The following is a 26,888-nucleotide window of genomic DNA, read 5'->3' as shown; positions in this document are numbered from 1 at the left end:
TCCTCCTCCGCCATCATCTGCCGCCGTGCGGGGAGCAGGTGGTGTTGGAGGCTCGAGCGGCGAGAACCGCTCGGAGAGCTGACGGACAAGTGGGCTGGGCATCGGGGCCGCTGGACTGGAGGCGGCGACCCCCATCTGACCTGACCGGCACCCTAAATCAGTCCCCGCCCCGCCGGACGGACGTGCGCGCTCCGGTCGCCCCACGCGGCGGCGCCGCCTGTTTACGGTAGGGTCGGGGTCCCTTTCCTTTTCTTGTCACCTGCCTGGGATGGGGGCGTGGGCGGCGCGGCCGTGGAACTGGACGAGGAAGGTGTGGTGGCCCCGAGCGCTCTGTGCGTGCCCCCTCCGCCTTCTCCCCTGTGCCCTCGATGGCAGAGCGCGATGGGGGTGGGAGTGAGGGAGTTGGGGGGCGTTGGCCCTTTTCACAAGTGGGGAGACTGAGGCTTAGAGAGGGCGTCAGGCCCACCCTGGCCGCCCAGCCCGGAGCTGCCAGCAGTGGCGTCTCCTGTTAGCGTCGGTGTCATCTGGGGGCGGTGCGCGTCTGCCTGGGATCCGGGATGGGGCTCCCGTGCAGCGCGGCTGTCATTTGCGGCCCGAACTCGCGCGTCGCTCCCCCGCTGCCGCCTCCCAATAGGCCCACACCCGCGGAATGCCTGGGCTGGCGCCGCAGCCCCCGGACCGGCGTGAGCCTCTGCTGACGCTTGGCAGAAGCCGTGGATGTGCACCTATAGGAAAATCTGCGACGCTCCTGCGCGGAATGGAGAGGAGTGTGTGTAATTACCGTTTGTCTGTGCTTTGCCGCTGGTCCTTTGCAGACCTTGGACCAATCAGTTCACCACTCTGTGCTCCAATTTTCTATGAGAAGTTTTGTGTTTCCATTCCATCTGGAGCCCGGTTGAGGCTATTTTATATTCACTTTCATCCCCTCATTCATTGTTGGAGCAGCTTCGAAATGCCCTGCCTCATGCAGCAGATAAAGTGATCCTGTCAAAACATACGTCAGATCACGGTCTCACTTCTGCTAGAAACCCTCCAATGGCTCTCTTTGTCACTCAGAGTAAAAGCCACAGTTCTTAAAATGGCCTTTGTGACTCGGGCCTCTTGTTGGTTCTCTTTCCTCATCTCTTACCTCTTTTCTCCCTCCCTCTCTGTGCTCCAGCCCCGCTGGCCTCATTGCACTTCCTCTAATCACCCCTCTTCCCCCACAATAACCTTTGCATTTGCTGCTTTCTTTGTAAGAATGCCCTTCCCCTAGATATCTGCATGACCCAATCCCTGATATCCTTCAAGTCTTTGGCTTTTTATTAATAATAGCTTCTCTAACCATTCTATTTTAGATGGCAGCACCCCCCCCCCAAAAAAAAACCAACAAAACTCCTTACCGCTTTCCCTGTTTATTTTTTTCTTATCACTACCTGAGACATTACATATCCTCGTTCTTCCCTGATTACCTGTCATTCCTCTTTGGGGAAATGTAGTGATGCTTTCTGCCAGTCTGGCTGAACTCCAGGCTGGAAGCTCCTTTTTTCAGCAACTCTGTCCTTGGTCTGTTGTGATGGTGGCTGTTGTGATGTAGAGACTTCTGGTCTCCTAGGAACCCCTGAAGTCTGGCCACCATGGGCTGCCCAGTCTCCTGGCCAAGGCTGAAACCAGATGTGCAGTGGGCTGACCCTTGTGCCCCACCCCCAGAGTCATGCCACCGTAGGTGGTGGGGCATTCTTTGGGATGGATGACCTGGATCCCTAGCCATCTATGTCCTGTTTGAGGAATGGGACTCTCAAACAGAGAGCAGCCAAGATGATCAGGCAGCTGTGTGTGCTTTGGGTAGACTCTTTGTAGCTATCAGACTGGGACTTGACTGCCATTCACTGGGGACCCAGGAAATAGTCAACTCACATGGCATGGCTTGGTGTCCCAGCTGGGGCAGTTGGGCAGAGGAGGACTTGTAGTGAGATGGTAACTCTTCAGAGGCTGAAACCTCCACCTTTTTAGAACTGTTCCTTCCCAAATGCTGTTTTCATTTCTCCCAGTGGGTTAGTTCTTGGGATTTCCTTAGCAGGGGGAGGTGGGGTCAGGTAGCTGAAATGGCTGATGTCCTACCCTGCCCTCCCCAACCCGGAGGCACCCGGAGAATCCTCTCTCTTAATGAACTTTGATCTCCTCAGGTTGCAGATTTCCAGGGGAGCCCACCAGCGTGGCCAGCATGGCCTCTGAAGACATTGCCAAGCTGGCAGAGACGCTAGCCAAAACCCAGGTGGCGGGGGGACAGCTGAGTTTCAAGGGCAAGAGCCTCAAACTCAACACTGCAGAAGATGGTGAGTTCCCGTGCGGACTGGCCCAGCGAGTGAGCGCTTACTGTTCCCACTTGTCAGGCCGGTTTAGCTTCATTATTACACGATTTGTCGGTTTGTCCTAGCACGGTGAGGCTCAAAGATGATTTGCCCGTGAGCACACGGTGGGCATCCCTGCTGGTGACAGCTCAGGCTGGCAAGGTGGGAAGGGCCCCTTCATCTCTTGGGGGGGATGGCAGGCAAAGAGAGACCACAGTTAGCGGCAGTCCCAAGATCCAGCCCTGACCTCTGACTCCAGATCCAGCCCCACCTGCACCCCATTATCCACAGCTGGTCTGGGGATAGTTGTTACCTTACCCAGAGCTGGGGCCCTCATGGAGCTGCATTTAAACAGCAATCCAGGCCCTCTTGGGAGGTCTAGGCCGTGCAGCTGAACGGCCCTGGGAGAGGGATGGGTGCTCCTGACTGTGAACAGGCGTTAGGACTGGAGAGAACTGGGAAGCGGCAGGCAGAGCCTGTCTAACCCTCCCCGGCCGAGGCATGGCTGACACTGATCAACCCTGAATCCCCTGGCGTCTGGAGGTAAAGGCACCTACGTCAGTACTTGTAAGGCCTCTTGAGGCTCCGGCCCAACCAGGGAAGCTGGTCTGGACTTGCCTGGTTGTCACGGTGTGCAGGCGGGCGTGCTCCCCTCCGCCAGGTCAGAGACTGCGTGAGTCCTTGCGTTGCTGGAGGTGTGGTGATGCACATCCCTAATGTCTCTGTAGGGCCTTAAACTTTAGAGTTTCTCTCTGTGCTTTGTCACTTTTGATCCGTGCATCATCCCTGGGGAAGGGCGGTAAAAATGTTGCCATTTTATAAATAAGGAGAAAAGGACTTGGGAGGCTTCAGTAACTTACCCAAGGTCATACAGCTGGTAAATAGCAGAGCTGGGATTTTATCAGAGGTCCAGCCGAATCCCTGCTCTGGTTTCTCGGCGGATGTTCGGCTCAGCTCAGGAAGCGCGAGTTTGCTACTAAATGCTATAGTCATCAGCACTACGTCAGGCAGTCTTCAGTGCCAGACAAAGGGTGTCTCGATTTATCCCCCCCCAAAAGGCCTCGAGGTAGGTTTCATCCCATATTGCAGATTGGGAAATTGAGGCTTAGGGAGGTGATGTGACATTCCTAAGGCCCAGCTAGCAGTAGTGGAGCTGGGAAGAAAATTCAAGTTTGTCTGGTCCTAAAATCCATGCACATAACCACTTCCCTAGCTCAGGCTGGATGTGCCGCCTCCCCGTTTGGAGGTCATCAGGGACGGCCAGCTTATAGCCATGGCCTCTGAGGAGCTCCTTACCTGGAGTAGGAATGAGGTACCCAGACAACTAACGGGAGGGAGAAGATGAAACATGCTCTGAGAGACATGAACAGAAAGCTCTGGGAAGTAAGGTCGAGGAAAGGGATCACTTTTAGCTTAGGAGGGCACAGGAAATCATTCCATGGATGAGGTGGGTATTTGAAGGAGAAAGGGCACTGCACGTGAGTCGGCCCGGGAGCTGAGACACATAGGGTGGGCTTGAGAGAAGAGAAGTCAGAATCTCATTGGGAGCCCAGGGCAGAGGCTCTTGAATGCTGTACTGAGGTGCCTGGTGGCCTAATTGTGGGCCCAGAAAGGGCCTCTGTCTGGGCTGGGAGTGAGCGGGTAAGGTCCGGGGAGGGCAGGGGCCTGTGAGGGGAGGCCGTGAAGCTGATGATTAGAACAAGGACCTTTTCTCTCCCTAGTAAGTCATTTAAGGACCAAAGAAAGGCCTTGCTGCCTTACATAGCAGAGTACCTGGAACTTGTTATTTTGTGAGGCAGTAGAGGCTGAAAAGACAGATCCCTTCCCTGCAGCCTCAGGACAGTCGGTGGTTATTCAGGGATGGTTGGGGCCCATCCCTCACCTGTTTTTGAGTTTAAACAGAGTTATGGGTTGAATATCAAGTGAGAGAGGCAACTCAACTGTGATCCCCACCCTCTCCTGTCCCTGTTCTTCCAGTTTTGGTGCTTTTCCTTCCACGCTCACTCTGTACTTGTGACTCTCCCCAGGCTAAACTTGTGGCAAGCGCAGTACCTTCGGATCTCTGTACCTATGTCACTTACACGGCTCCCCCTGGGGCCCTGGCACCTCTGTTGCCTTCCTTCTAAGAACGGTATAAACATTTCCTTGAGCAGCCATCCTTTCTCCTGGTGACCTGGCCATTCCCTGGATGCTACGGGGACTCCCTTTTGGAGCGAATCTTCCAAAGGGCTGAGAGGCCATGCCAGCCCTTGCCCCGAGTGCCAGCTGCAGGGGAGGCCTGGGCACCTGGAGCTCTGGAATTGCAGCTCCAGAGTAGGGAGAGAGGTTCGGGGACTTCTGCGCCAGGGCCCTGCGTAAAGTCCTTGGTTGTGCAGAAGCAAGGCTTTGGGGGGCAGCACGTAGGTTCGGTTTTGGAAAGCCAGCCTGAAGCTCAGCTCTGCCGTTCTCCCTGAACTCCTGGGCACAGTGGTTTCATTCCTTGGAGCCTCAGCTTTCCTTTCTAGAAAATGGGAGGCTCATACCTGTCCAGTCTTTCTTGTTGTGAAATGAGTGCTGGTCACTGCTGTCTGGCCGTGTGACCTTAGTAGGCATTTCCATACCCTCTCTGTGTCTCAGTTCACTCAGCTGTAGACTACACCTAACAGGAACTACCTTTAGATGTGGTGGTAGTGAGCAGAGGCAAAGCGAGTCCCTTTCTTCACAAACTCATGACCCAGTAAGGAAGATGGTATAATGATCAAGTCATAGGAGTTCCCTGGTTGGCCTCCTCATTTTCACTGCTGAGGGCCTGGGTGGGTTCAGCCCCTGGTCGGGGGAACTAAAAAAAAAAAAAAAGTACCATTCAGATGAGTGTAAAATTGTAGCAGGCTGCACGTGGTACATCAGAGGCTGTGAATTCTGGTTGTTGGCAGGTAGCAAGGGTTTCTGAGGAAGTGCTTCTGCACGGGAGGCGAGGGGAAGGAGACGCCTGTGGAGGCTTCTCAGGGAGCCCCTTATGGGCTGCAAGTCACAGGCTTTCCGACAACCCTCTCCTCTTCTCTCACACTCCTCTGTCTCTTCCCTACCACGTCACCCGCTCCATCCTGTGCCAGCCAAACTAGATTTGTCTTTCGTGTAACCTGCGTGCTTTTTTCAGATTGTAAAATTAATACATGCTCATTATAGAATATGGAAGCATCGAAAGAAGGAAAAAAAACCATATCTTCATTATAACACAGCCCAGGGATATGACTACTTTTAATTTTCATGCAGTTTTTCTGGTCTTTTGTTTTTTTTCTAAACACATAGCTGAGTACCTCTTTTTTTTCTTAAAATAATTGAGATCATAATTACAGATACTTTAAAAGCTGCTTTCTAACCTGATGCATTGAGAATATATTGAGCAGGTGCTGGAAAAACACATATTCACTCAGAATCCCACCACCTGGAAATAAACCCTTTAACATTTGGTTTCTGGACCTCAGTGTGTGCGTGTGAGAGAGAAGGCATACAACATTTTAAAAGTGGGATCAGACCAAACACCACTGGATAACCTAATTTTTCACTTACCACTATAACATGATTATTTTCCAAGTCAGGTAATCACCTGTGTCGCCATTCATAATGACGTCAGTGTAACTATTTATATCACGTATCCCAGTGAATTAACCTGTCCTCTGCTGATGGACATTTAGGTTGTATGGAATTTTTCATCATAATGGAACAGGACAGTAATGAGCACCCCACATGTGAGTCATTTCACCATGAAAGCATGTGTGCCATCGTGCCTGCTGGCCTCTGACTTGTGCCGTTTCCCTGCTTGGCCTGGTGTGCTCCCCTTCTTGGTGGGCTACACCCACGCAGCCCACAAGGTGTCCTAGCACCTTCTTCACCCAAACCAGCCAGTTCCTCTTTTGCCTTGGCTCCCAAGCCTTTCATACCTGCCTTGTTTTAACACTCATTAGAGAGGGATTTTCTGTGTGGCCATGTCCCCTGCTAGACTGTGAGCCTGTCCAAGTCTCCCTGGTGAGCCAGGGTCTGGCACCCACTAGGTGCACCGTAGCCCTTGGAGTTGTGAGTGACGAGGTGGTCGCTGGGCCTCAGCTCCTGCCTCTGCCGTTTGTGGCTCCAGAAGTCTAAGCTTCTGTTTTTTTGGTCCTGAGCAGCGAAAGACGTGATTCAGGAGATTGAAGATTTCGATGGCTTAGAGGCCTTGCGCCTGGAGGGCAACACGGTGGGCGTGGAAGCAGCCAGGGTCATCGCCAAGGCCTTGGAGAAGAAGTCGGAGTTGAAGGTGAGGTCTGCAGGGCGAGTAGGCCCAGACTGGTTGGGGACAAGCCTCCGCTCACAGCCCCACGGCCGATGCCTGTGTGCAGACCGCCCTGGGTCCCTGCGGGTGATCACCTCGGACAGCTCCTCTTGCTCTGGCCTCCCCAGAACAGAGCACTGGCCCGGGCCCCTCTACCTGTGTGATGTGTCTGTTTGGGCCCTGCAGTAACAGACCCTGAGATGGTGTTAGGCGGGTAAGAGGTTTATTGGGTGACGCGTGAAAGATAAAGAGAGGAAGGCTCAAAACTGGACAGGGAGAGCCTTCAGCTGCCGGCGCGGATCTGGCGCCTGGGAGGAGGACAGGAGCCTCGGGTTCGGAAGCTGTTCTGACGGACGCTCAGCCTGCCCGGCGGGGAGCTCCAGAGCAAAGCTTGCCCCGTGGAGGAGTCTCACGTTGGGCAGAAATGGCCAGACTTCAGGGCAGATGCTGCGGTGGTTGGAAAGCTGCTCACTGGAGGCAGCCAGCTGACTGCCCCCCTCCCAGCCGGATGGCGAGTTCTTTCTTGAAGGTGCCCCTCCTTGGCCGACACAAAGATTCTTCTATTCTGGTGTGTCCCAAAGCGGGTTCCTCTGAACACCGGTCCTTCAGGAAGCGCTGTGAGAAAAGTGGGGTACCGCGTGTTCGCTCCATCAGGGGGCTGTCGCTGCTTGCTCCCCTTCGCGGGGATCCCAGTGTGTGTTAGCTTATCAAAGCCCCTGAAGAGCCATGAGGGAGAGAGACCTGCTTTCCAGGCTGGAAGTGGCTCTCTTTGTATGGACAAGGCTAGGCTTGTGCTGGGCTCTTCTACATGTGTCATTAACCCTCACGGCGACTCAAGTCCATTTTGTGAGTTAAGGGAACTGAGGCTCAGGGGGGCTGAGGAAACAGCCCAGGATCTTGCCACTGGTCAGTGGCTGAGCCGTATTCCCGTTTCCAAGTCCGATGCGCCTTCCGTGGCACAGCTGTGCTTTCTGAGAGGGGAGGCGTACAGGGCCGGGGCCATGAGAGGAAACGGAGCGGATTTGTCTGGGGGGGGCCCCGAGCTCGTTGTCAGGGGGACCCTTGATGTTTGTTTCCCTCAGGAAGATCACGGTCAGGTTAACAGACAGCCAAGGCAGGACTGTCTCTGCTCTCCTGCCCAGGGCCTCCTGTCCTGAGCGTAAGCTGGGACATTTCCCTATGAAAGAACTCAGCTCTCCTCAGTGACCTGTGAAGGACAGGAACGGAGGAGAGGTGGCCCGGGCATGGAGGCCGCAGCAGCTGAGCTTTGGCATCCAAGGACCTGGGTTCAAGCCCCAGCGCCACCACCTTATTTGCTGCATTACGAGGCCTCGCGTTGGACTCAGCTCTGAGACTGGGCTCCTTTATGCAAAGAAGTTTTTCCTCCCTAAGAGGTTGCCATGGTGGCCACATGCAGGCTCATGTAGTGAGAGAGCTTGAGCCGCGGGAATACCGCATGCATCTTGTCACCCTGTGTAGACCCAGGGCCTTGAATCGCCCCGTGTCGTGTCTCAAGCCTGCTTCAGTGCTGGAAGGAGCCCAGGGTGGGAGCAGCTTCCGGGCCAGAGCTGCCCTCGACACCGGCGCTGTTCTGGCCACAGTACTGATGCGAGATAAGATGCTGTTTCCACTCTCGCAGCACGTGCACAAGTTAGGTCTTGACAGATGAGGAAAGTGTGGCCCAGGGTCACACATCTCAGGATTGCAGCCCAGATACCAGCCCAGTCTCTTGACTGCTCTGCTGCTCACTTGGAGATCACTGAGGCCTAAAGCCTATTTCAGAGATAAGATACAAGGGGTCAGAGACAGGGAGTGGCAGGCCTGCGTCAGCTAGGTCAGGGCTAGAAGCCAGCCTTGTGCCCCAGAGCCCCATGCTGACCTCAGCCCATCAGAGTTGGGTTGGGGAAGCTTCCGGATGAGATGCCACTGTCTGTTGGGAGGGGCTCAGGCTGTGGCTGTCTGTTCTGACCCTGCGCACGTGTGTGCAGGTGTAACTCACTGAGCAGACCCATGTAGGATGCCTCTAGGTGTGTTAGTGATTCGTATTATTGGAGGATGTGAGGATTCTACTGCAAAAACCAACTTCTCTAGTACTTAAGGTTGGGTTTAGTTCATACGTTTTAAGGACTGGGTTTCAGGGGAAAGTTGCTCGTCCTGTGTCTCATCATTTCCAGGTTTGGCCCAGGAAAGTCTAGAGCTGCCAGAGTTGATATTTTGGTGGACACAGCAACCAGAGTTAGAGGGTAGGGCTGCGTGCTTGGAGCCTCAACTCTGCTGGCCAGCATGATACATGACCCAGTCACGTGGCCACTACCTTTGTGACATTTACCTAATATTTCCTTTAAATCAGCTCACTTTTAAGTAATTTAAAAGCAAACATGATCCCTTCTGTAACTGGAAAATGGCATCCCTTACCATAAAGGAAATAAAAGAGTGTTATTAAATTCTAGTTTGAGGCCATTGCCATCCAGAGACTCTGAGCCTGAAGCCTGCTCTCCCTTCGTTAGAAAGGCAGATGGGCTGGAAGTGGGGAGGTGGGTGAGACCCCCCAGCCCCAAACCGAGCCTTCCTTCTAGAGGTGGTTAGGAGGGTTGAAAAGAGACTTGAAAGGAGAGTCACTTCCGGGACTTCCCTGGTGGCGCAGTCATTAAGAATCCACCTGCAAATGCAGGGGACACAGGTTCGAGCCCTTGTCCTGAAAGATCCCACGTGCTGCGAAGCAGCTAAGCCCATGTGCCACAACTACTGGAGCCCGCGCACCGCAGCAAGAGAAGCCACCGCGTTGAGAAGCCCACGCACCGCAACACAAGAATAGCCCCTGCTCGCTGCAACTAGAGAAAGCCCGCTCGCAGCAACAAAGACCCAATGCAGCAAAAAAAAAAAACAAAAAACCAAACCATAAATAAATTAAAAAAAAAAAAAAAGAAAAGAAAAGGAGAGTAACTTCCTCACTGCTGGATCCTGTATTGTTTCCTTTCCTGTTCCTCCACCGCCCAGAATTGTCTCGCTGTGGCCCACACAGTGTGGGAAACTAGCACTGGGGAGGAGCACTGGGCCAGGAGTCTGGTGTCTTGGTCCTGGTCCTGCCACTGCCCTGCCAGGGGGCCTGGGGCCAGTCCCTTCCCTCTCAGCCTGATTTCCCTCTTGGAGAACCAGAGGGCTGGACAGATGGCACGTTTTCCTGACACTTCTGCTGATTCCCCCATGGTCCTTAGGGGCTGCCAGGTCCTATCAGCTTCGGTCAGAGCTGGTCCCAGTATTCACCCAAATTCAGCGGTCTTGTTGTGCTCAGTAATCCAAGTCTATGGAGACAAGGGGCTGCCCGAAGGCCACCTCCAGGGCTGTCAGCTAACTCTCTCCTTCCTCTTTCCAAAGCGATGCCACTGGAGCGACATGTTCACGGGGAGGCTGCGGTCTGAGATCCCACCTGCCCTGGTGAGTGAATGGGGCCTATGCTCGGGCCGCCGGCTGCAGGGACCCCTTTAGCACTTCCCAGGACTTTTTCTCACGGCCTCTTCTTTCCCGAGACTGAGTGCCCGGTGGGTGCCTGAGAGGCTGAAATGGCAGCCAGGCGAGCACAGCCTCCGCCTGTGTCCTGACGAGCAGGAGCCAGGAAGTGAGGACTCAGAGTCCCTGTGAGACTGGGTGGCCCAGTGACAGGAAGTCCAGCAGAGACTTCCCAGGGTTCACTCTTGAGCTTAGCGGTTTGGCCCGCAAGCAGCATGGCTCTTACTCCCTAATGGTTACCCCTCTCGTCCTGGCCCCTCCCTCCCCTGCACCCTGTGGTTCCTCTTGACCTCATTCTGACACAGGCTGCCTTGGCTGCCCCGTGTCCCTCCGGCCCCTCCCTTTCTCCCATACCACTCTTTTTCATTTTTTAACATCTTTATTGGAGTATAACTGCTTTACAACGCTGTGTTAGCTTCTGCTGTATAACAAAGTGAATCAGCTATACATATACATACGTCCCCATATCCCCTCCCTCTCGCGTCTCCCTCGCACCCTCCCTATCCCACCCCTCTAGGTGGTCGCAGAGCACCGAGCTGATTTCCCTGTGCCGTGCGGCTGCCTCCCACTAGCTGTCTGTGTTACATTTGATGCCACTCTGTTTGCTTTGGTTCTCATCGTGGGTGGCTTCCCTCTGCCTGCTTTCCATTTCCCCATTCCTGGGGCTCAGCTCCTCTTGGGTGGAGCTCCCAGCCTGTGTGTGCACAGGCGCACTTGTGGGAGGGATGGGAGGGGTCACAGGACAGAACATGGCTCAAGGGAAGGGGCGGGGGACTCTCAGTGTACCCTCCTGGCACGGAGTGTCCTCGGGGCAAGGTTCGTGGTCAGTTGTTGGCACGATTGTCCGTGTGCTGGCGCCGCCTTCTCAGGCCTCCGTTTATCTAGCCGGCACTGGTGCTTCTGAGATGCCGGGCACCAGCCTCATTTCCAAAGCAGTTCAGTCCGGCAGACAATTAAGGGTCATCCAGGGTGTGACAGGTGTCCCCATGGAGGCCCTGGAGGGGGGGCTCCCTGGGTGGGGGATTTAGGAAGCCCCTGGAGAGCTGCTCCAGTTAGATACCAGCCTCAAAGGGTGGACGAGAACCAGGGGAGGCTGGGGTTAGAGGGCAGGTTAAATAAATTGATTTGGGTGATTTAAGAGCCCTCTGCAGGGTTTTGAGTCGGATATAACATGGCCAGCTCTGTAATGGAATGGTCTGTGTCTCTGCCAGTTCCCCACCAGCCTGGGTGCCCCCTGAGGGCAGGGGGTGCCTGGCATAGACGCAGCACCCGGTCCGTGTCTGTGAAACGGACATGAGCTCCCTCTGTGCCCAGATCTCACTCGGGGAGGGACTCATCATAGCCGGGGCCCAGCTGGTGGAGCTGGACCTGAGCGACAACGCGTTTGGGCCCGACGGCGTGCGAGGCTTCGAGGCCCTGCTCAAGAGCTCCACCTGCTTCACCCTGCACGAACTCAAGCTCAACAACTGTGGCATGGGCATCGGTGGCGGCAAGGTGGGTGCGCAGCCCCTTCCCCGCACCCCCGCTGTCCTCCGCCTCCCTCCCTGCCCGGTCCCCTGCTACACTTGTGTCCATCTGAAGTGTGTGCCCTTGGCCACCCACCGTCTGGGATGGTTGGCCTGTTGTTTTTCTCTTCAAAGGAGAAGGGCCTCAAAGGCAGCAGCCTGTGGCCAGTGGGGAGAGGAGGTGGGAGTCTGTGAGTGTGGGGTTGCCCAGCAGCCATCCTCAGTTCTTGTGTTGCCTTGGCAACACATAGGCAGTATTGCATACGTGCTCCGACCTGCTGGCTCTGCAGAATGCAGGGCTTGGGCATCACTAGACCTGCTGTGCCCTCAGAACAGCTGGCAGAGCCATGTAAGGCCTGGCGTGTGCACGTGGGAGAGGGACCCCAGAAAGAGAAACCACTCTGGGAGGCCTGGGCACAGCTCACCTTTGTTCCTGGCCAGGGCCTTGCCCCGGGTGCCTCCCCCATCCTGCCAGCAAGTCAGGCTGGTCCATGTAGAAAGGCACCTGGGGAGGCCAGCCCTGTTTATTCTCTTCTTGGCCCATTCTGGCTGCTTTAGGCCCAGATTCTAGAAAGGCTGAGCACCAGTCTGCATTCCCACCCTCCTTCCCTCACGTTCTGACCAAAAGGAGCAGAGGGCCGGGGCATAGGAACAGACAGCGAACGGGGACATCTTCTCTTTGAAGATGTGTTACCTTAATTCTCTCACCCTTACTGAAAGGTGGGCGACGCTGTCCCCACGTTTTCAGATAGCTACACTTGAGCTTAGAGATGTTGGGTTGAGCACCCCAGATGATGTACCTAGCGGGGGACGGATGTGGGATTTGAACCCGCATCCACATGGCTGGTCAGAGCAGCAAGAGGAGCCACCTGTGTGATGCTCGCCGTGGCCCAGGCTGAGGAGCCAGAGGGGCCTCCCCTGCAGGCGGCCTGTCTCCTGCCCGCAGGAGGGAGGGCAGGTCCCACTCGTGCACCCATCTCAGCTAGCGCTCCTCCGGTCTAGGGGGCAATAGGCTGTACGTGTTAAGACATAAAAATGTTTGCATCAGCACCAAAGACAGGTCCAGCCCAGCCCAGAGTGGGATGTGCTGGGAGAGCCACCTCTGCAAAGATTCCTTGAGGCTGGTCTACAGCAGAAGTTGGCGGTCTGCCCTGAGCCGCACGCGTGACCCACCACCATCACGGAGTCAGGCTGGTGGTGTCCCATGTCCTGTATGTGCCCCAAGAGCAGAGCTGCGTGCAGGCAAACTGACCCAGCTGCCGGTCGCAGCTCCTCCGCGTCTTTGCTCTGGGACTTCGGCCAGTTCACGTGCCTCCCCCGGAGCCCGGCTTCCTTGTCATAGAGTAAGGCCAGTTCCACCTGCCTCCCAGGCCCATTTTCAGGTTGAAACACGGCGTGAAAGTACCGTTGCCGAGAGTGCTCCAGACCTAGTAGGTGCTCTGTAAACGTACTTCTCTTCTGAGGCACTTCCCCTGAATCTTGGATGTCTTATTTACCCTGGTCTCTCCAGTTCCAGCCCAGCAGCCGACAGCATTTTTAAACTCCTGCTCTGTTGGTGTCACGGGAGAGAGGCTACCTCCTGGCACCACCCCAAGGTCAGGGCAAACCAGATTTTAGGGTTTCACCCCCAGCAGCTGAGCCCCTGCCGTGTGGCTGGCCTGAGCACGGGCGTGTGTCACATGGGTGCGGCGGGGCCCTGCTCTCCCCGGCCGGCTCCCCTTAGCATCGTGGAGCGTGGAAGAGATGCTGGAAGATCTGGAAGATTTGGGTTCTGTGCGGAGTCTGCCGCTTGCTTAGTGACTGTAGGAGAGCTTCTGTCGCTCTCTGAGCCTGAGCTTCTTCAGCTGGAGAGTGGGAATGGCGATGGTCCCCACCTGACAGAGGGCTTCTGACAGTGAAGCGAGCCGTGAGGCCCCTTCCCCAGGACCTGTCTTAAGGTTGGCCACTCAGTGTTGCTGTCTCCCTTCTCCCGGGTTCAGGCTCCCCATCTCTGCTGTGGGGCTAAACCCCACGGGGTGACGGGACATGCAAACACAGCGGTGGATGTCAAAGCCCTTGTCCCTGCAAGGCGCTGGGCGCGGGTGAGGTGTGACCGCTGTGCTGCTGAGCGGTTCTTCGGCCCCGTGTCCACCACCCTTGGGTCTCGTGGCTTGTTGAAGACCAGGGCCTCCTGCCTTAGGCCTGGGCCCCTTGCCTCCCCCCCAGATCCTGGCAGCAGCTCTGACCGAGTGTCATCGGAAGTCCAGTGCCCAGGGCAAGCCGCTGGCCCTGAAGGTCTTCGTGGCCGGCAGAAACCGTCTGGAGAACGACGGAGCCACTGCCTTAGCAGAGGCTTTTGGGGTGAGTGGTTTCTTCTCCGTGGAGCCCATCAGACCTGCCCTTGAGCCAGGGAGCAGGGCAGGAACAGTGCCCGGGAGGAGGTGCTCTTGGGTGTCCTTGTTCCCGGTGCCCCCTCTGCTTTCCCCTCTCTCCTCCCAGCGGGCCGAGGGCTCGGCGGAGTCTCTGCTAGCGAGAGGGCCCACCCGCCCCGTGGGCTGGGAAGTGTGGGGTCGGTCTCCCGCTTCTCTTACTTTAAACATTTCCTCCGGCAGACGGTATCCTAGCAGCACTAACCATGCTCAAGCCAGAGCGGCGCCCCCGCGGCCCTGCTGCTTCCGGCACTCCGCCTGCCTCGAGAGAGCGGACATTGCAGGGGAGGAGGGCCTTGTGTCTTACTGGAGCCCTGGCTGCAAGGGGCTTCTGCCTCTTCCTCTGTAGCTGGAGTAGCCTGGTTACCTCACAGACACGGCGACGTTAAAGATTATGCCCTCTCTGCACCCCTTCCCTTGGTCGCTGTCCTCCATGTGCTGGGACGGGGTACGTCGTTGTCGTGCCAGGCCTTCAGCAGGCGTCCTCGGTGCTCTTAGAGGCGGGGGCCGCTTAACCTGGGTCCATGGGATCCCACTGGTCTGTGGGTGGAATTCAGGGAGTCTTTGAACATGGCTGGGGGGAAATTGCATGATTGTTACCACTACCAGAGTTAAATACAGTATTACCTTCCACTGTGAATATAGACAGTAAACCTCAGCAGCTTTAGAAATTCCTGTAACTTTGTTACCAGGAGAAATCACAGATACTTTCCTGTCAAGTGATAGTTGTTAAAGATAGGAATTTTGTTTCTCATACGTTAAGGTCGCAGTGATGGTACACCTAGGTCTTGTTGTTCATTGCCTTAAGAGGTATATATATTACGACAGCACATATTTGGGCAGCTTCTCTTGATATTTTGATACTTGTTTTCCAAATGAATTTGTTATCCTATATAATTTAACTTAAAATTTTAAAACATCCTGAGGAGGGGAGCCCTGGGGCTTTCCCAGATTGCCCGATGGGTCCATGGCACAGGAAATATTAAGAGGCCCTGACTTGGAATGTGCCTCCGTTGGGCTCCCTGTATTTATTTGTGAACCCCCATGCTGTGCTGGGCGCCCAGAGACAACAGAAGGTGCCTGGGTACAGAGTTATGCCCGCCTGTCCTCAGTCCCAGGTAGCAGTGGAGATTGGGACGTGGGCCTCTCCTTGAGCTCTTGGGGGCTGTTGGGGTGCAGCCGAGAAGGTGGCTTTGCTACTCCAGAGTGATGAACGCCATGACAGAGGAGGGATGAGGTGCTCTGGGGGCGGAGAGGAAGAGCCCTGCATCGTACTGTGGGGATGATCCGGGAAGTCTTCCTGGGGGGAGCAGGCATCCAAAATGAGAGCTGTTGAATGCATAAGGAGTCAGCCTATCAAGAAAATGCCAACAAAATAAGGAGACAGAGTGTTCCAGGCAGAAAAAAGGAGGTGTCAAAAGCCAGAGTGAGAGAGGAAAGACCCTCCTCACCCCCAGAAAAGGACGTGGTGTGTGGTATGCCAGTCATGTTGTATAAATAAGGCAGTAGGGCCCCAAGAGAGCAAGGCCAAGCAGAGCTACGTTATATAGAGCAGAGCCAGGGCTGACTGTCAGGCCAGAGCCCAGGGTCCCCACGGTGCGGAAGGTACCAGACTAAGACACCTGTGCGCAGAGCTGTGTGACCCTGGGTGGGTTGCGCGGCCCCTGTGATGCCTAGTTGGCTCTTATCTCGTGGTGATCCTAATCCCAGGTAGGTCTCCCTTGCGGAGTTGTGGAGAGGATCAGGAGCCGTCATGCCCCAAACACGCCCCAGACGGGCCAGCCCCTCCGGGGTCTGATGTGTGGTGCTGCCCTCCTGTCTGGGGCTGTCCCCCTTCCTCGGGGGCCCACCTGTCTCGCCCCTGCCCCTCGCAGATCATCGGGACTCTGGAGGAGGTCCACATGCCGCAGAACGGGATCACTCACCCCGGTGTCGCTGCCCTGGCCCAGGCTTTCGCCGTCAGCCCCCTCCTGCGGGTCATCAACCTGAACGACAACACCTTCACCGAGAAGGGTGCCGTGGCCATGGCCAAGGTGAGGGGTGCGGCCGGGCCAAAGCAGGCCCCGGAGCCTGGGTTTGGCTGCTGCCTTTGTGGTGGACCCGTCAGCAGGTGGCTGCTCTCCCCCCTACCCGCCCACCTGGTGTGTATCCCGTGGCTTCAGCCATGTGAACATCTCCGGCGGGGGCATATGTCACCAGCTAGCCTGCGCCCTTTTGGGCGGCTCTGCGTGTCCATACTACCACATCCTAAGCTGCCCTCATGCAACCCTGGCTGTCGGCGCTGGTTGTGTTCTCAGAGGCCACTTGGAGGCTGCTTCGGCCTGTTTCCTCACTGATCCTTTCGTCAGCTGTTTATCCAGCCCCGTCTGGCGCCCGGCCCTGTACCAAGTGCCGGCCACGCAGGGTCGAGCCAAAGACTCTGCCTTCACGGAACCCCTAATTGGAGGAGGGGAGGAAGTCGCTAATCAGCAACACCCAGGGCCGTGAGCACAGTGGCTGGCTGGGTGTCCCGTCAACCTCATGGGGCTCCACGACCCCACAGGGGTCTAGTAGGCCCACCGTGGGGTGTTAGCAGAGACGTGTGCAAGGGTTGGGGAGCGCACAGGAAGTTCCAGTCAGACGCAGGGCAGGCTTCCTGGAAGAGGTCACATTTTGGCCAAGTTCTCCAGGACAAGTGGACTTTGTCTGCACAAGGAGGGCGGGAGGGGTGTTCCAGGCAGAGGGGTTGGCAGCACATGGGGAGGCCCAGAGATGGGAGGAGCCATGCTCCATCGGTCCTGGTGTGAACAGGCCAGGGTTCAAGGTGTGTTGGAGGGCTGGAGGAGCTGGAGGGGGAAGGCAAGACCTTGTGGCCTTGCTGACTCCTTGAGACGTGCTCCCACGAGTAACAGGGAGCCACGAAGGGGGCTTAGCCGGAGGCCAGGAGGCCACCTGGGGGCCACAAGAAGAGCTGATGAGTCCACCAGACTGGATACAGAAGGGCCAGGGTGTGATGACCAGTATGGGGTGTGGCACCAGCTCGAGGAGGGCCCTCACCCTGGTCCCCACTTCCCGCAGACGCTGAAGACCTTGCGGCAGGTGGAGGTGATCAACTTCGGGGACTGCCTGGTGCGTTCCAGGGGCGCCGTCGCCATCGCAGACGCCATCCACGGGGGCCTGCCGAAGCTGAAGGTGCTGGCTGGCTGGCTGCCTGCCTCCTGCCTCCGGGGTCCAGGCTCCCCCGCGCTCGGGGTGACAGCTGCGAGGGCAGAGCAGCTGTGGGGGGAGGTGGCAGGGTTGTAGCCTTCAAAGGCAGGTGGCCTGGGTTGATAGCCTGCTGCTTCTACACCCTCCGCCGGTGACTCCGTGCAAGTCTCTTCACCCCTCTGAGCTGCAGTCTCTCATTTTTCAAAAAGGAGGAGGAGAGTGGTGCGGGTCATTGCAATATAGCGGAAGTATACTGCACCCTCACCGGGGGAAACGCAGGCTTCGCAGTAGTGGCAGGCCTCCTGGCCCGTGTGTCTGTCATCCGCCTCTACCCCTTCCCATTATTTTTTAGGAGCTGAACTTGTCATTCTGTGAAATCAAGAGAGATGCTGCTCTGTCTGTTGCTGAGGCGGTGGCTGACAAGGTGGAGCTGGAGAAACTGGACCTCAATGGTAATAGGGGTGGTGGCCTCGGCCCAGGCCTGCCGGGCGGGCCCCAGCCCCCGTCCTGACCCTCCGTTCCCTCCCCTGCGGGCAGGCAACACCCTGGGAGAAGAAGGCTGTGAGCAGCTCCAGGAAGTGCTGGATGGCTTCAACATGGCCAAGGCGCTGGCATCCCTCAGGTAGGGGATCTGGATCAGTGGCTCCGTTGTTACTACTGTTATTCATTCAGAAAATGTTGGGTGAGTCCCTGTGATGTGCCAGGCACTGTGTTGGGCATTAGGGATATGACAGTAAGACGGTCAAGGTTTCTGACTCATGAGACCTCGTTGCCGTGGGCAAGGGATCAAGGAATGGGACAGAATAATCAAGTTATCACATGTTTATTAGCAAAGGGACAAATGGGGGCTGAGATCGGTCACCCTTTGGAGCGGGTGAGTTGGGGAGGCCTCTGAAGGGATGACCTTTGATCATCAAGGTGATGTGACGGGCGAGGTGGGGCAGCAGTGATGTAGTGACGCGTGGTAGTGGCGGGGGGAGGGGGGGGGCGGGGAGCTCGGCATTATTCCTGAAACCAGCCTTAGAGCTTGACTGTAGGAGGAGATTGACGCAGGCGAGCGGGGCTTCCTGGGTTCGCGGAGGCCGGGGGTGGGGTGGCGGGGGGCTGCCTCCTCCATCGGGGTGGGAGTTGGTTCAGCCATCAGCACCCATCTCCGCCTGCCTCTCCAATCTCTGCGTTGGCTTCATTCACTTGTCAGGTCCTCGGTTGTGTCCCTCAGGGCCAGGCCCAGTGCCGCTGCTAGGAGCTAGCCCAAGGTGGGCTCAAGGGGCTCCCAGTGCAGGGGACATGGAACAGCCTTCCTCAGAGGCAGGGCAGCCCCCTCCCTCGCCCTTAACCATGGCTTCCTGTGGTCAGCGAGATGTGGGTGGCCCAGTCCCGGCGTCTCAGCCTGGGCAGTGTTCCTGCCAGGCCCTGGGCCCCAGCTGTGACAGGCGGTGTTCTTCCTTTTCTCTGTCTCCCCAGTGGGACTGTGGGTTCCTTTGGGACAGGGACGAGATCGAGCTCTTCCTCGTCCGCAACGTGGGCTTCCCTGGGTGATGAGCAAGGAGGGAGGGGCTCCCTGGCGACTCTCCGTTTCCCCACCCTGGGGGCAGCGGCTGCCCTTGCCCTGTGCGGGCTCCTGCCCGCTGGGGCCTTTGGATTCTCGGAGCCATCGCGGGCCACTGGGCAGGGAGGGTCTGCTTTAGCCAACCTGTGCTCTGCAGTGATGATGAGGGTGAGGAGGACGAGGACGAGGACGAGGATGAGGACGGAGAAGAGGAGGAGGAGGAGGGGGAGGAGGAGGAGGAGGAGGAGGAGGAGGAGGAGGAGCCACAGCAGGGAGAGCAAAGAGAGGAGTCGATCACACCGCCCAGGAAGATTCTGGATCCTAACAGTGGGGTGAGTTCCATGTTTGCCACATCAGAGCCCTGGTCCCCCGAGCGTGAAATCTTGAGACGCTTTTCACGGGGGTCATGGGTGTGGGATCCTCTTAGGCAGTGACTGCAAACTAGTTTTGACTGCACACTCCTTGTGGAAAGAGGAAATCATCCAGCGTAGTTGTGTTTGTATTTACCTCAGTCTAGATGTGTTTATTCACTTGTAACTTATAACACACATGACGCTGCTACATCACATGCAGTCAGTAACTGTATACTGCAGTGCTGCACGATCCGCAGCTGGTTGAATCCGCGGATACAGAGGGCCAACTGTAAAGTCATACGTGGATTTTCCACTGTGCTGGGGGTATATAAGTATTTCTAAAAGAATAGGGTAAAAAACAAGCATAACTAGAAGTTTTTTTCCTACCCGTCTTGGTGACCCATAAGGATGGCCCCCATTCCAGAGATTGGCCGGCTCGGTGACTCAGCTTGGACACTTGGTGTTCCTTTCCTGGCCGGGAGGCTGGTGGACTCAGGGCTGCCACGACTGTTCCCTCAGAGGTTCCCAAATAAAGCTTCGGGAGGACTTTGGGTTGGACAGATTCAACAGCTGTTGAATTTGGCTTATTGTCCGGTTTTATGGAAGCAGTTCCATAAATGGCTGGGCGTCTTTAGTTCTTTGGGCACCTCTGGTGCTCGCCAGCAGTGCTTACCCAGGCTGAGACTCTAGTTCCTGGTGAGGCCACTTTAGCCCTGGAGTCATTTCTGCAGCATCACACGTCATGGCAAGGATCCACTTGGCTGCACCAGGCTCTTGGAGTCTGCGGGAGGTGGCTTGCCCTGACCCCAGAGGCTCCTACACAAGGAGCCGACCAGGGCCAGCATCTGTGGGCACCCCGCCCTTGGGGGACTTCGGGGAATCCTGGACTCTGAGCCTTGACTGGCCTGCACGAGGGGCGTATGTTCTGGGCAAGGAGTCTGGATCTGGACCTCTACAGAGCCACCTGTGCCACCTGTCCCCCAGGAACCAGCTCCTGTCCTGTCCTCCCCGCCTCCTGCAGACGTCTCCACCTTCCTGGCCTTCCCCTCCCCGGAGAAGCTGCTGCGCCTCGGGCCCAAGAGTTCCGTGCTGATAGCCCAACAGGTAACAGCGTTTCCGACGCCAAACCTGCTCCGGCCTCGGCTTCCGGAGCTGCCAGAGCAAAGGTTCAGGCAGAGCACAGGATTTGGGGGGGGTGGGGCACTGTCGACGTGGGGTGTGGGGACTGCCACGTGTTGTTTTTTTGTAACACACTCACACGCGTAGATGGGTGTGACCGGTGGTTGCAGATGTCTGCGCCCACTGCGAACACGCTTGGGCTGCGAGGAAGGGTTAGGCCGGCGGCACCTCAGTGATGCCTGGATTCGGGGATCTTCCCAGGATGCTCATGGGAGCACACACACCTAGGCTTCCCTCTGTGTGTTCTGTAGGACCAGCTGCTTCTAGAACAGCTGTCCCGCCCCAGACCCCTGTGCAGCTCCCAGTCTACTTGTGTTCTTGCTCCAGCCTCAGTTGTTCGTTGGTTGGGTCGTTACTTCATCCATTCTGAGACAGTTATCGAGCACCTCCTGTCTGCTGGCAGCTGCTCTGAATACCTGGGCATGATTTTATCTAACCTTCTTGGCAACCGGAATGTAGACCCTTCCACTCTTATTTTACAGACGAGAAAACTGAGGCTTAAAGAGGTTAAATGATACGAACAGGCACGTCTTGTTTTATTGTGCTTCACGGTTACTGCGTTTTTTGCAAATGGAAGGTTTGTAGCTACCCTGTGTCGAGCACGTCTATTGGCGCCATTGTTCCAACAGCATTTGCTCACTTTATGTCTCTGGATCACGTCACATTTTGGTAATTCTCACAGTATTTCCTACCCTCCGCCGACAAAAAGATTACGACTTGCTGAAGGCTCAGGTGACAGCATGTTTTAGTAATACAGTGTTTTTAAATCACGTATGTGGCTTTTTTAGACTTGATGCCGTTGCACACTTAACAGACTTAAATAACGCACTAGGGAACCAAAAAAGTCACGCGACTCGCTTCATTGCGGTATTTGCTTTATTGCTGTGGTCTGGAACCAAACCCGCAGTGTCTCTGAGGTATGTCTATACAGAGAAATAAAAGGGGCCACTCGCAGAGCTGGCTTGATGTTTTTGCTTTTTATCTCCCGTTTATATTTTTCTGTACTCTTTATTTTTTCCCCCCACGATAAATGAGATTATATGATGCAAACCTCCACGTGGCCCACCTTCTCACTTAATACCATTCATCATTTTCCTGTGTCAGTAAAACTCTTCTCGTGCCCTTTATCTCAGTGAGTGGATGTAGCACTTAAGCCATCCACTGATTCTGTGGATTCACATTATTTCCGCTTTTCTCTGTTGTCAGTGAAATTGAGGTAAGTTTCCTTGCGTGTTAAGTATCGTTTGCATTCTGGATTATTTCATCAGGTTAGATTGCAGGCAGGCGATCGCTGGGCCACAGGGATAATGCTTTTTAACGTGAATTCTCTCAGTGTGTGTGCACACCTGCTGTGGCCGGGCCCATGCCAGGCTCTGAGGGGACAGCGTGTGGCGAGGCAGGACCTTGTCTTTGCCTACTGAAGGCCCAGTTCTTGCCAAGGCCTCCTCTAGCCACAGGCACATCCCCACTGTGTGCCAAGGCCCTGGGGCTCTCACCCCTGGTGACCAGCCGTTGTCTCCTGTGTCCTCAGACTGACACATCTGATCCGGAGAAGGTGGTCTCTGCCTTCCTGAAGGTGTCCTCCGTGTTCAAGGATGAAGCCACAGTGAGGTCGGCGGTGCAGGATGCAGTAGGTACGTAGGGTGGGTGGGGCCCGGATGGCTCCTGCCTTTCGCTGCCCCGGGGCTCGGGTCAGAACACTCTCCTCTCACCTGCTCTTCCACTGGGTTCTTGCCGTAGAGCCGGCTGGGTGCTCGCCTCTCTGTTTCTTGCAGATGGGGAAACTGAGGCCTTTCCCAAAGCCATGCCGTTCTATACGGTGAGAACTCGGGCCAGGTGGCGCCCACCGCAGGAAGGTCGGACCTCTCAGAGGAGGGGTGATGAGAGCCGAGCCCTTGTCCCCACCTCTGAGTCTGTGCACACACAGTCCCCTCCACCTGGAGGTCCCCCTGCTTTCCCTGCATCTTTCCCAAGGCTTCCCAGGATCTCTAGTGTGGCCAGGTTGGACCAGGCAGAGGGGGGAGGGAAAGGGTAGAAGGGAGTGGAAACACTTGGGAGGCTTTCTCCAGGGTTGTGGGTGACACTGAGGCGGGCGGGTCAGTGGGAGGGGAGGCTGGGTGGGGTGGGGGTGGGAGTCTCCGTGTCTGCTCCCTGAGAGCCCCGCCCCACCGTGGGCGTTTGTGGGAACCGGTCACCTGAATTCGGTTTCCCGGAACAGCCTCGCTCGGAAGCGGGGGCCCAGGTGGTCCCTGCGGGCCCTTGGCCGTGCCTCCCCCCTCCCTTCCCGTCCGTTCCCCCTCCCCCACCCCCAGAATGGCTGAAACCTCCCCCAGCGGTGACCTGCCTCACTTAATCTCTGCCCAAGCCCGTCTTAATCTGTGAGGCCAGGACGGAGAAGGGCCAAGGTATCCCAGCTGGCAGGGTGAGCCCTTCGCCGGGTGCTAGCGGTCCCCTCAGTCTGCCACCTGTGTCCACATCCCACCCCCGCCCCGTGTGCACCTCCTGACGAGCGCAGGAGACAGGGCCCAGCCCGTGTGCTCGGGGGCTGCGTGCCCTTAGGCCTCTGCTGCTTCTGCCTTGCAGATACCTTGATGAAGAAGGCCTTCAGCTCAAGCTCCTTCAACTCCAATGCCTTCCTCACCAGGCTCCTCGTCCACATGGGGCTGCTCAAGGTGCGCTGGAAGGAGCGCGGGCCCCGGGGGCGGGGGCGGGGGCGGGGGCGCACCAGAGGCCGCATCATCCCGCGCCTCGAGTCCTGCCGGGGCCTCTCACCCACACTGTCCCCGGGCCCGGGTCTGCTTAAGCAGCCTCGGCCTTCGTGACAGGATTGAGGATTCAGCTTGACCTTGGCCGTGGCGCTGTCGGCAGGGGCTGGGTGGTGGAGACCTGGGGTCCCCCAGGTGACCTTTTGAAGCTCACCCTGCCTTCTGCTGTGTGTTCCCCTTGCAGAGTGAAGACAAGATCAAGGCCATTGCCAACCTGTACGGCCCCCTGATGGCATTGAATCACATGGTGCAGCAGGAGTACTTCCCCAAGGCCCTTGCCCCTCTGCTGCTGGCATTCGTGACCAAGTGAGTGTGCCCTCGTCGGCTCACGCGGCCGGTGACCACGCGTGCAGGCCTCTGGTCAGCTGGGGCTTCCCTGGCCCGGTGACTGGGGCGTGTCGGAGGCCCTCACACCTCTCGGGCTCTCGGCATCTGTGTTTGAGTCTCACCCCCCCTGTGCCCAGCTGAGGACGCAGGGCTCGGGGACAGTGTCTCCCTGAGAGAGACGGGATGGGCACCGGCCCCCTCTTGCAGACGAGGAAGCGAGCTCCGGGTCAGGGGAGGTGTTTGCCCACGGCCGTGCTGCTGACGCAGGTCCTGCTCCCGGCAGCGTCTCTGGGAGCAGTTCTGTGTTCATTCCCTCAGCTACCTAGGCCGAAGGGGCCTGCCCCCTCGGCCTTCCACAGCCGCGGGCCCCTCTCCTGGGGACGCCAAGCGCCCAGACACACGAAACCTTGGCCGCGTCCTGGGAATCGTGGGGCGCTGGCCACAGTCGAGTAAAAAGGAGGCTCCAGACCTCAGGCCCCATCCGGGGCGGGCTGGGAGGCTTGTCCCCATCCTCACTGAGGCCCTGTGTGGCCCCCAGCTGACCTCCGGCCATCCCCAGGCCTCGGTCTCCCCATTTGCCCAACCAAGGGGTGGGTGAGGCTGTCTCCTAGAGCTCTGACCAGCCACGCTGGCGGTGAATCCAGCGCCTTGGGGGAAAGTGGGAAGGGGGTGTAGGAGAAAGGAGGTGCCCGCGCCTTGGGGGACATGTAACGTCGGCGGGTCCAGACCATCAGTCAGGGTGCTTAGAGCGTGTGACGAAGTGTCGTGGGGCAGCCCGCCTGGGGTGGGGGGGTGAGGAGCAGGCGCCGGTCCCCCGGGACCTGGTTGGCACCTCGGCCTCTTTGCCACCTGACATCTCCTAGCTCCGTGTGCGCAGCGGCGCCGCCTTAGTCGGGCCTGCCTCCCTCGCCGTGTCTGCCCCCCGCCTGCCACCACACTGCCCCCACCCAAGCCGCCCCTTGCACTGCGGCCCCTCCTCTGCCGGAGTCCAGGGCAAGTCCAAACCCTGCTCCTGCATCTCGTGCTGGCTGCAGCCTGGCCTCCCCGCAGCGAGGTGCACTCTCCCCGCACCTGGTCCCTCTGCAGGCGCTGTCGCCTCAACCCGTGGGCCTTCGCTCGGGCTGTCTGGGGTGTCCCCACATGGTGGCCCTAGCCCCCGCCTGCCACCCCCTGACGAAGCCCGGCTCCCTCTGTCTCCTTCCAGCCCCTGGTTGGGACTGTTCCCTCTGCATTCCCATCATGCCCTTTGTGGCCCTTGGGCTGGGCCCGGGCCCCCAGAAGACGCCCTCGCCCGTGATGGTCAGTTGACAGGCTGCCTTTCTCCCGGCTTGTTGCCTGCCTTCCGGTGCAGGCCTCAGTCTATTCCACTTTAAAAGAGGGGGGCTTGGTAAGAGCTGCCCCCAGGCCTCGGGGGTGACTGAGCGACGGTGGAGTGATATGCATGCCCCCTCCCCTCAAGTCCCAGCCCAGTGGTCTGGGATCCAAGCCCGGACGGGACCAGGTAAGGTGCCCGTGGGCTTCGGTCCTGGCTGCACCACAGGCTCACCCATCCCCCTGCCTGCCTTCCGGTGCAGGCCTCAGTCTATTCCACTTTAAAAGAGGGGGGCTTGGTAAGAGCTGCCCCCAGGCCTCGGGGGTGACTGAGCGACGGTGGAGTGATATGCATGCCCCCTCCCCTCAAGTCCCAGCCCAGTGGTCTGGGATCCAAGCCCGGACGGGACCAGGTAAGGTGCCTGTGGGCTTCGGTCCTGGCTGCACACCACAGGCTCACCCATCCCCCCGAGCATCTTCCACCAGTTTCTTCCTCTGCGGCGAGACTAATGATCTTGATGGTAACCTGTTACTCGTAGGGGCCCAGGTGGGACGCCTGTGCTCCACTCTTAACACGTGCAGAAGTGGCTGCTGAGGACTCCCTGGCCCTGTGCGCGCTGGAGAGGCCTCGGAGAGCCTGTCTGGTGGAGAGCAGAGGCCCAGGTTCCCTCCCGGCTCGGCGGGCCTGTATTCTGGCCAGCTCTAGGCCGTGTGGCCTCAGGTGTATCACCCGCCCCTCTTAGCCCCACCTACCCCGACCTGCAGAAGGTGGGAGCTCACGTCTCCCTTGCAAAGTCACTGTGAAAATGAGAACAATGGAGTCTGGCGTATATTTTGACCTCAAAAACGGCCCCCGCTCCGTCTTCACAGTTGGGAAACTGGCCCTGCTGTAGCCTGAGTTTCCTGGCCCCCAGAGGTGCCCGCCCCACCTGCTGACCCTTCTTTCCCCGCAGGCCCAACGGCGCCCTGGAATCCTGCTCCTTTGCCCGCCACAACCTACTGCAGACGCTCTACAAGGTCTAGACGCAAATCTGGTCTCTCCCCACCCCTCGGCCTGGACCGGTGCCTTGGGAAGGGACTCAGAGGAAGGACTCTGGCCAGCAGCAGGGAGGGTCTTTGTCGCGTGTGTCGTGTCTCCTGAGTATGTGTGTCGGTGCGGCGTATGTGCAGGTGTGTGCTTCGTGTCGGGGTTCGGATTTTTAATGTCTCCCTGCTGGACTGGCCCTGGTCCCGCTGGAGGGGAGCTGGCCCCCAGGCGGAAGGGCTGCAGGCTGCTCTGCCATTAAACTCACCGCCACCCGAGAACACTCCGCTGATCTGTGCCGCAGGCGCCAGGCCCTGGTGGCTGTCCCCACCCGCCTCGCCTTCCTTATCCTCTGGGGCTGCACCAAAGCCTGGGGTGTTGCTGTCCGTGTGCTGTTGCCTCCGTGTGAGGCTGGGTGTTTCCTGCCCTGCCTGGGGCTGCTCACTCGACGGCTGCCTCTGCCTCCTGTCGCCAAGTCCCGGTCCTGCAGCCACCACTCTTGCTACCACCCACCCACGCTGTGCTGAGCCCTCAGCCCGAGGGCCAGAGGCTGCTGTGCGCGGGGCCGCGAGCAGAGGGCAAGACCCTGGCACCCACACCGTGTGGGCAGGAAGAGAAGCCAGTGGGCGGACGCTGGGGTCTAGGAGCTGGACTTGCCTGGACGGTGCTGGCTCCGTGCCCAGTGGGCCCTTCTCTGGCTGCGGAGGTGTCTGCAGCAGGCCTGCGGGCCGAGCTGGAGGGGGCATCTGGGCAGGCCCAAACCTGTTCTCCAGCCTGGGGGGCAGGGCCAGGGCCCACTGATGCCTGAGCTGCATCTTGGGCACCCTTAAGGACCTGGGGCGGGGGCCGGGTGGGGGCTGGGCATGCCCTGTGACACCTGTGCTTCCCCTCATGCTTTTTGTGTGTCTGGGCTGTGCCCAGGGCTTCACAAATAAAGTCACGTGTAGCAGCAGCGGAGACTTGAGAAGCTTTTCCCCTAAAGTGGGCTGTTCTCAAGGCCTTGGTGCCTGGGGTCCCACCTCAGCATGGCCACCGTGACCCCATCTTGGTCTGTAGGAGGGGGCAGTCCATCTTGCAGAAGAGCTGCCGGGCCAGCCCTGTGTCATGACCTGGGGCAGACCTGGATGCCTCCTCTGTTGTGGGCATGCCGGCTCCC

The 26,888-nt window shown here is 57.8% G+C and overlaps 1 protein-coding gene across 2 annotated transcripts; it reads left to right on the top strand.

Moving 5' to 3' along the window:
- On the top strand, nt 1-26,737 carry RANGAP1 (Ran GTPase activating protein 1). 2 transcript variants are annotated; one of them, XM_007099915.4, is made up of 16 exons: nt 1-226; nt 2,166-2,315; nt 6,476-6,603; nt 9,994-10,053; nt 11,440-11,619; nt 13,836-13,970; nt 15,913-16,071; nt 17,096-17,209; nt 17,577-17,676; nt 17,762-17,846; nt 18,931-19,105; nt 20,111-20,230; nt 21,837-21,939; nt 22,889-22,977; nt 23,255-23,376; nt 25,662-26,737. In XM_007099915.4, the coding sequence occupies exons 2-16, from the start codon at nt 2,204-2,206 to the stop codon at nt 25,729-25,731; spliced, it is 1,752 nt and encodes a 583-aa protein (XP_007099977.2). In that variant the 5' UTR covers nt 1-226; nt 2,166-2,203; the 3' UTR covers nt 25,732-26,737. The 2 variants fall into 2 exon arrangements, with proteins under 2 accessions (XP_007099977.2, XP_054938100.1); XM_055082125.1 differs by lacking the exons at nt 1-226; nt 2,166-2,315; nt 6,476-6,603 and having other exon boundaries at nt 11,337-11,619.
- The last annotated feature ends 151 nt before the right edge of the window (nt 26,738-26,888 follow it).

Source organism: Physeter macrocephalus, unplaced genomic scaffold, assembly GCF_002837175.3.
Source record: "Physeter macrocephalus isolate SW-GA unplaced genomic scaffold, ASM283717v5 random_19, whole genome shotgun sequence".
Classification (NCBI taxonomy): Eukaryota; Metazoa; Chordata; class Mammalia; order Artiodactyla; family Physeteridae; genus Physeter; species Physeter macrocephalus.
This window is presented reverse-complemented; position numbering and strand designations above follow the sequence as displayed.

Excerpts from the sequence above, each read along its gene's own strand:
- RANGAP1 (XM_007099915.4), top strand. The coding sequence starts at position 2,204 with ATGGCCTCTGAAGACATTGCCAAGCTGGCAGAGACGCTAGCCAAAACC. Across the intron at positions 11,620-13,835 it reads TGGGCATCGGTGGCGGCAAG|ATCCTGGCAGCAGCTCTGAC; the intron begins GTGGGTGCGCAG and ends CCTCCCCCCCAG. Across the intron at positions 16,072-17,095 it reads GTGCCGTGGCCATGGCCAAG|ACGCTGAAGACCTTGCGGCA; the intron begins GTGAGGGGTGCG and ends CACTTCCCGCAG.